Source organism: Antrostomus carolinensis, unplaced genomic scaffold (genome assembly GCF_000700745.2).
Source record: "Antrostomus carolinensis isolate BGI_N321 unplaced genomic scaffold, ASM70074v2 scaffold18703, whole genome shotgun sequence".
Classification (NCBI taxonomy): Eukaryota; Metazoa; Chordata; class Aves; order Caprimulgiformes; family Caprimulgidae; genus Antrostomus; species Antrostomus carolinensis.
This window is the reverse complement of record NW_010306044.1, coordinates 3,856-12,848: the sequence shown is the minus strand read 5'-3', so window position 1 is coordinate 12,848 and position 8,993 is coordinate 3,856. Positions and strand designations below refer to the sequence as shown.

General features: G+C 34.7%; 1 protein-coding gene across 1 annotated transcript; it reads right to left on the bottom strand.

Annotated features, from left to right (window-relative positions):
- Positions 1 to 422: 422 nt before the first annotated feature.
- Positions 423 to 3,375, bottom strand: LRRN3 (leucine rich repeat neuronal 3). The gene is given in 2 exon segments (XM_010164998.2): positions 423 to 1,469; positions 1,471 to 3,375. Coding segments are annotated over 2 exon segments (2,115 nt in total). The 5' UTR covers positions 3,015 to 3,375; the 3' UTR covers positions 423 to 898.
- Positions 3,376 to 8,993: the final 5,618 nt, after the last annotated feature.

Genomic DNA, 8,993 nt, shown 5'->3' with positions numbered 1-8,993 from the left:
AAACACTGGATTTATATTATGTGAGTCTAAACATTGCATTCAGTTTTCAGGCTTCTGGGAAAATACCAAAGCAGCTCAGAACTTATCAGTAGCTAACAATCTATTTCCCTATCATTCTTATGTCTCCTTCCCACCCTTCTCCTCTCTTCTTCCTCCCACAATAAGCAATGTGTAAATTATGGTTGTTATTATTATGGGTAAGTACTTTGTAAAAATATTTGTTGAATGATTTATTGCAGTTATACAGCCTAAAACCAGCAAAAATATCCTTTGTGCTCAGATTGGCATTTTAACAGGAAAATATGTAAGGAGGTATTTTATCAGACATTAGAATGAGTTTGTGTTTTGTCAGACAAGCTCTCAGAATGTTGTGTGTGGGTTTTGTGTGGGTTTTTTTTTAGAAACAAACAAGCCAAAACCTATTTTGATTTTAATCAAAAATGTATTTTTCTCATAAAAAAATTTCACATACTCACTGTGTCTACTCTACAGAATTTGTCCATTTCATTACACGTCAATCCTAGTATATCTGTTCACTGCAAAAACTCGTGGCTAGTGTGTGTAATATAGCACAGGAGGAGGTATTGCTCAGTTCCACTACTTTTATATAATAATAAAAAAAATACAGAAAATGTTCTTGGCTACTTGCACTGTATTCCAGACTTAAAAGTACCATGAAAGTTCTAGAAAATGAAGTTAATTGTATTTGGTTGGTAGAATACCCTTAGAAGCCAGTTAGTTATTCTTCTCTTATGCTCAGTCAGTACATATTCCCATTTGTCAGCAGCAGCAAATTCCAGATGTCTAGTTCCTAAAGAAATACTTTTTCTTGTGTTTTTAATCAGCACAAATGCAATCATATACTTTCTGTTTCAGAAATTAAATTATATATTGACATTTATGACATCTTGGTTGGTACACTTATTACAGTTGCTTTTACTTCCATTACTGTGCTTTTTTCTTTGCCCATGTCCCACAGAGTGATTAGAGGAGGATAAAGCTCATTGAGTGAAAAGGATTGTTTCTTCAGGTAATTCTTTAGATAGCTGTGTCCAGCGTCATAGTTCATCTCTCGTGAGATGCAGTTGTAGAGATATATCACAGAGATTATTCCCAAAAGAACACCAAGGCAGGCAAGGAATCCTATTATGTTGTTCTTTTCATAGCCTTTCATTGCCATGTCCAGTCCTTTTGTGGTTACGTTGACACATTGTTTCTTACTCTGTGAATAGACGGTGGGAATATCTATACAAATTTTGTATTCAGTTGATGGATTTAGACGTGTAAGATTATATACCTTTACATCAGAAGGTATCCGAGCACTCTGTGCAGCCTGTGAGTTTTCAGCTTTCAGAAAGGCTGTCCATCTAACACTGGACTTCAGAATTTTCGAACTTGCTTTCCATGAAACCAAAACCGAATTAGATTTTATATCTTTTATTTTAATATTCAAAGATCCATTTGAAAGAGCCATCCACTTTAATCATGACTGACTTCAGGTCTGCCCCAACTAAATTCGTTGCTATACAAGTGTATAAGCCACTTTCTTTTTGTGTTACATCACTTATGTCTAATGTTCCTTCGGAATGAATGTAGTATTTGTTAGAAATAGTATTAGGCAAAAGTTTGTGTCCTGATGGTGTTACCCAGTAGATTTCAGGTTCTGGTTCTGCTGTTGCTCTGCAGTGTAAGGAAATATGGCTACCAGTTTTTAAATCTAGAGTAGATGGAAAACTTTCAGGAGCTATCAGGGGGAGACAGATTTCCATCATTTCCCGGAAGTGTATCTGTCTCACATTCTGGCCTTGGAATTCAGGAGGGTCTACACAAAACAGGGACTCTGGCTCCATGAAGCGAATGTTTGTTTTATTCATGTTAATCCAGCGGATGACACAATCACATCTAATGGGATTGCTGTGTATACTAACTTCTTTGAGGTTAGGCAAGGATTCTATTGTACTGCGGTACAGGGCACTCAGTGCATTGCTGTTGAGCATGAGTGATTCCAGTTTGGGAAGTCTGTAGAATGCATTTGGATGAATGTATGATAATCTGGGGTTATTGGTAGCTTCTATTTTTCTTAAATCTGGCAAATTATCAACAGCAAGACTATCTATAGAAATCAGTTCAGGCATGTTATTAATTCCTAGCTCTTTTAGGTGCAGCATGTTGCTAAAATCTCCTCGTCGTATTCTATTAATGGGATTCTTATTTAGATCCAGAAATTTAAGATTTGTAGCCTTTTGAAGAGCGATGTGGGGCACTCTAACAAATCTGTTATCATAAAAGGAGATGCTTTCTAAATTGTCAAGGCCAGCCAAAGCATTATCTGGTATTTCAGTGAGATTTATGCTTGCTAAAACTAGGCTGCGCAGATTGATAAGAGGCTTAAAGTTCATGTCTTCGATTCTGATTATTGGGTTTTCTCCAATCATGAGAATTTCCAGATTAGGAGTAGCTTCAAACCACTTCCTGTTGATCATTTGCAGACCATTTGAATTGAGATGAAGTCTGAGAAGATTATTGAGGCCTATGAAAGCTCCTGGTGCAATCACAGAAAGCAGGTTATGATTAATATAAAGCTCTTGTAAATTGTGGAGTCCGGAGAGACATTCTTCAGGGAGTTCAGTAAGTTTATTTTCTTCAAGGTACACTGAAAGCAACTGTGGTATTTTTCTGAGATTAATACTGGTCACTGAGGATAAATTGTTCTGAGATAAATCTAGACCAGTTAAATTCACTGGGAAGTCTACTGAATGTTCAATTTTTGCAATGTTATTAGTCTGTAGAAGTAGAACCTGTGTGTCAGCAGGCAATTTGGCTGGAAAATTAAAAAGGCCTAAATCATTACAATCCACTGTTGGAGCTTCCATATACACAGACTTGGGGGTGAACCATGGTCTGATCTCACATATACATGACTCTGGGCAGTCTGCTTTTTTTTCTACAGCTTGTACTAGTGCAGTAATAACTAGGCCAAGTAGAAAATTAATTTTGAGTTGCATGTCCTTCATCTTAGCACAAATATTCAGAAAAGTAGCAGACTCTTTAGTATTCCACAGTTATGGTTTTGGAATTCAGTATGACTTGGTCAGTTGATAATACACACACTTGCATTTGTCAAATGGTGATCGCGAAGGACTTTCTTCCTGAGAATAAGTGATAAATTTGTAACCAACTTGTCCAGTAGTAAGAGACATTTTTTGTAAATGAAGGTCACTCTGTCCTTGTTGACATAAAATTGATAACTTTGTGAAGATGAAGTATGTATAGATGGTCATAGGAGATTAAGCAATTCATTTATTTAGTAGTATTAACTTCAAATCCCATGATTGATTAGTGTTTGCAGGAATGGCAGGATGACCTAAAATATAAGAAGAGGAAATAATTAGTATAAGAAACTATAAAGTTACAAATTAATTTATCCATCTTTTGCTCTCTAATGTTAATTATTGCAAGTAAGAAAAGAAAATGACTGTGGTGCCTAGAGTATTGTAGTGGTATCCAGACAGCATAAATGAAGTTGATTTAGTAATATATCTTTAGACTTGTAGCTTGTCATGCAGCCAGTGAAGCATTGCTCCACAGAAAGATGAAGATCCACAAAGTAAAAGCAAAATATATCAGAGATTTTTCTACATATTCTAAGCTACTTTAAAATATTTTCTTTTTTCTTTCAGTTGTCCCTAGAAGCAGACTGAGTTCTGTTGGCTTTGAAAATGTAAACACTGAGCAAAATCCTAGAGCATGAATATTTAACTCTTGAACATGAAGTTTATAAATATAAAGAACAGAATTTATGTGTAATCAAAGGAAAAAGGAATGGTGGGATTAATACACATTCCTAATGATGACATTCTTGGGCAAGTCTGTGAGATATTTATACAGAAATATACAAAATTAATAACCCACAGATTTTATGATTTTTTAATTCTTTTTGTAGCTGCTATTTAGGAAGAAAACTTTTTTTTGTTTGTTTGTTTTCTTTAAAGCAATAATTAGAAAGAAATATATACCTCATAATAAATAACTCATCATCTTGGTAAATTCAGGCTAATTACTGACTTGCTTGTTTTGGCTTCAATAACTTCATTTGCAAGGAATAATAACAGAAAAGTGTCTTTAGAGTGATAAGAAGGTAAAAAAATATTTTCTAGCAATCGCTTCTTTGGTCAGTAGCTCTGCAAGAATCTGAAATTTGCTAGGAAGTTGCAGATTGTCTTAATGTCACAAATTATAGTAAAGATTGTAGCCTTAGCATCTTGAAACATCAAATGTGTCCTCTCCAGATTTTTGGTACGTCCTTGCTTTTTCTGGTGGCAAAAAAATCCTACTATCAGTGTAGATTGTGTTCCAAGCCATGTAATTCAAAAACTTCTGTTTCCATATGTGAAGGAGTACACATTAACTGCTTCATTTACTTCAGAATATATACTTTGCACTAACTTTAAACAGATTTTGTCTCAGAAGACATGTCATATGATACACATTTATACCCTTTATCTCCTTGCCTCTAGTGTTAAAATTCACAGCGACAGTGTTTCCAAACTGTAAGATAAGATCAGTGCTTCACTGACATTGATAAATAACAGGAGTTGCTGGTGTAGATAGAATTACAAAAGTCAAGTATCAAGGATTTGGATTTTAAGTTTCCTTTCCAGGCCCAGGAGGACTGGGCATATTGACCATGTAGGTATTCCATATCAGCTTAGAGGAAAACTGTGGGACCATTTTGAGTGACCTGAACATTGGGGCAATTTGAAGTGCATTTGCAAGTCTTTGAGGCTGCTGTTTGTGTTATGTACATTTAAGGACATTTAATATTTTATTTTAAAGTGTAAGTGTATTAATAAAGTGAACAGACAATGTGTGAGGTAAACATACAGAAAACATTCTGCTATTTTGAGGATTATTAATATGTTTTTTATGCAAATGGCCCAGTTTATACTGAAATGCAAAGACATGCTGACTGAAATAGTAAAAATGGAATCTTTTTCTTTGTTCTCTGAAATGAGATGAACCCGAAGCTTGCAGAAAAATAAAGGTTTGCATTGGATGGTTAATGCCTTAACTTGGTCTTAATTTTGCTGCCACGAGGAAAGGTAATACACTTATATGGAGTACTGTCCCATTTACTAAAGATCTCGGTAGAAATCATTCTATGTCAAATGCACAGGTGTAATTTACTATGCAAGGAGAAAAGAGGATGGCTGTCAGGGAATTTTTTGAGTCAAGTTCTTGATGCACTTTCTAAAGCACATGTCCCATTGACTTCTGGAATTTTATTGGGATTGTATATTTAAAATGTATTTGTAAGTATGGCAAATACAAAATACAAGCTTCTAATAATTGAAAGGTCATTGGAAATCTTACTTGCTACAAGTCTAATTAATTGAGATTCAAGAGACTGCTACTGCAGCTATCAGATCTCAGCATTTTGATCCCATTAGGATGCTCAGGAACTTCTGCTCAGTAGAGGTACTGGCAAAGTATTCTGCAGAAATACAACTACATAGCCAACCTGGTTTTCTTCTCCTCCCTGGACATTTGCTATCAGTCTCTGTGAAAAATAGGATGCGGACCAAGATGGACTTTCCATGTGTGTTGCAGGTATCTGAGAGACTGTACCAGATAAAGCATGTAAACTACTACATTTTTGTGTATGTAGAGCCAACATCCTCCTGGATTTGAGTTTATACCTGTCCTGAGTTTATACTTCAGCTTCTATGGGACTCTCAAGGCAAAAACAAGTGCACCAATGAACATTTTCATATCATATATACTAGAGTGGGATTTTTGCAAGAGAGAAGAGTTTGCAGATCCAGGTTTAAATTCTTCTTTATGATTTAATTTGACGTATTTTCTCTTTCTGTTGAACGCTCCAGCTAATAAGCCACCAGCTCAAGCTCATATGGTGTTCTAGCATAAATCTTTCTTATTTCTCCAGTTAAAGTGCTTCTGCCTTGTATAAAATATTCACTGGGGTTGAATGCCTTGAATAACAGATTGTAGAATAATTTTCACGCTCTCTCTCAGCCAGAACAGTCATAATTCCAAAATACATTGTTTCACTTCAGAAAGATTTTTGGTTTAAATAGTGTCATATCTATGTATTATTATACATGAAAATGATTTGGTATTCACTATCATTGAAGATGCGAAATAAAAGAATGTTTCTGGAGTAGTATGGACATCCATGATGGCTTATGACACCACAGAATCATAGAATAGACTATCTCAAGTTGGAAGGGACCATAAGAATCATTGAGTGCAACTCCCTGTTCCTCGCAGGACAACCTAAAACTGAATCATATGACTGTAGTACACCTTTCTTCATCAATGTACTGATAATAGTAAATATGCACTGATAACACTAAATAAAGATTAAACTGAAAAACTCTTACTGACTGTGATTTTCAGAATTTTTATTAATGGGTTTCAGTGCTTTAAAGCTAAGTGCTTTGTGCCATCTGGAATTTCATGTGAAAATTTTGCATTTCAAATGTCTAGTTTTAAAGGTACTAATAAGAAGGACAAAGAGAACCTGAAGGTTCTTTGAGTAGTTTTTAAAGTATCTGAGATTTTAATACACAGAGGCTTATGTGCAAAAGTAGAGTTTTTCTTAAAAAAAAAAAAAAGGTTAATTCAAATAAAGCCATTATGTCAGTATTATCTGTTAAGCAAAAATACTATTTTTATTATACCTCCTTTCTTAGTGGGTTCTGATGACCTCTCAAGATTTTTGATGTGATGCAAGTGATCCTTAAAACTTGTACCTGCTATGGTGCACAATAGAAAAGCTTGTAGAGATGAGGCTCAGGATCAAATTATCACCAGTAAGCTGAGCTGTGGGATAAGCGTTTTCACACAAGCAACAGCAGGAGCTGTGCATCATAGTTTTGGAATCTTTGATGTAATTCTTTACCCAGCTGCACTTATAAATCTTTATGTGCATTCTGATTGTACACATATTTCCTCATCCAGATAAAATGATATGGTTTGCTTCCTGATGTCTGCAATTAAAAAATCTAGATAGAGTCTGCATCTAAAAAGTTATCATTGCTTGTTAGTAATGATATTCAGTATTTTTATTATTGTTTTCCTGTAACTAGAACTTGTGTCCTAAAACTGTTTAAATCTTTGTGGACAGATTATTTAATTTCTTCTGGAAATCCGTCCCTGTTGCTATCTATACTTACTGTCTTACTAAATATGGTGTGCCTCTTGTTTTTAAGGTATTATTTTTTGCTTCTAGAAAAATGCACCCTGACGTGTGTCACTTTTTGTAGCCTAATTATCTCTTGTGTAGACATGATTACTATGTCTTAATTAGGTTGGTTTAATTTACTGCTATTGACAGCTGGAGCCTTGGTTTACAGGAGGTTATCAGCATTATTTGAGCTAGAAAAGACATTCAGTGAATGAATAAACTGAGCAACATTTCTCATCACTGGAGCAACAGACAGCTAAGAACCAAGTCAGAGTGGGCAGAAAGGAAAAGAAACACGTCAGGTTTTGGCAATCTTTCTTTTCCACTTCAGCAGTTAGAGAGACAGTGATAAAAACTAAAAATGCAGCAGCTACACTGCAATGTGCCCTGCTGGCAATAAGGCAAACAGTTCACTTCACGAGGACCAATTTAGAGGTGGCAAGCATTTTGAAAACACAGCTGTTCATACAAAGCTACCTTTCAAACACATCAACTGAAAGAGCCCCTTCTCAATTCTTGTCATTATAACCACTTTGAGACGTTCTAGAGACAGAAATCTGTAAATGTCACTAACCAAAGATCAGTATAGGACATTTCATACCTTACTTGGTTGTAGTTACAACACTTAGGGGTCTTGGGGATTTTTTTTAGGTGTTTGTTATGGAAATATACAGACTTAAGTTTGATCTTTTAGTATCTTTCTGACAATTTTGTAAGGCAATTCTTCCTTGTTTGTTGTATCATCAAAATAAAATAAAAAATGTTTCCTTGGGGGATTTTTATTACAGCACAATTGATAAAAAAAAGGCAACAATTTGACATATTTCAAGAATTTCCAAAAAAATTCTCAGTTTTTTTCTCTACAAAAATGTAACTCAGATCTTTTTGTCGAACTGAGATTTTTTTGCCAAAAAGTTTGTAACTGAAGCAGGAGTACAGGTTTAGGTTAAAGCACAAAAAGATAATATAATGCATTTTCATAACAGAACCGGTCTTGAAATAAAATATTTCTAGAAGCAAGATCTACTAGCTGGTCCAATACAGTTGCTGGAAATTATATAGGCTTTATAAAAATGGAAATAATTTCTGCTAGCATATGTAGTCTTGCTTTCATTCCACTCTCTGGAGCAGAGAGTTTCATGCAAAATCCTGTTTCTCTTTACAAATATAAATTAACAGTTCAGTATAGTGTGCTCTTACTGTTTTACATTCTTATATATAATTAACATATAATCAAACATTAAAACATGAATGAGGATTTTTGGAAAATAGTGTGTTTCTGACAATCTCAATTCTGAGGTGTTCAACTTGGGCAGCTGACAGTATCAGATGACAGTTGAATTTTAAGACACTCACATTGAAAACTTCAAAAGTGAGTATCTGAAATATCTGGACATGGCTGAAAAATTTGACTAGCACTTCCTGTTGGGGTGTTGACTAATTTTTGAAATCTACTTTACTTTTTTCCTAATGATTGATGTTAGAACTTCAGAGTGGCCCTGAATGGCAGTAAGTACAAGATGTAAAGGAAATGGCAAAGCTTCTTGTATTTAACCCTAGAAGCTATTTGCAATGTCTGAATAATTATTTCAGCATATGTGTTTATATTTATTTTGTGAACTTGTTACACCTCCTTTTAATTTTTTTCCTTACTTGGAATAAATTTGCCTGAGGGAAAGCCACAAGCTTAAAATATTTAATATGACTGTAAATCAGCACAAATTCTTACACCATTACAAGATAAGAATGACAAGACTTTATACATCAGTAAAAGTTCTTTATA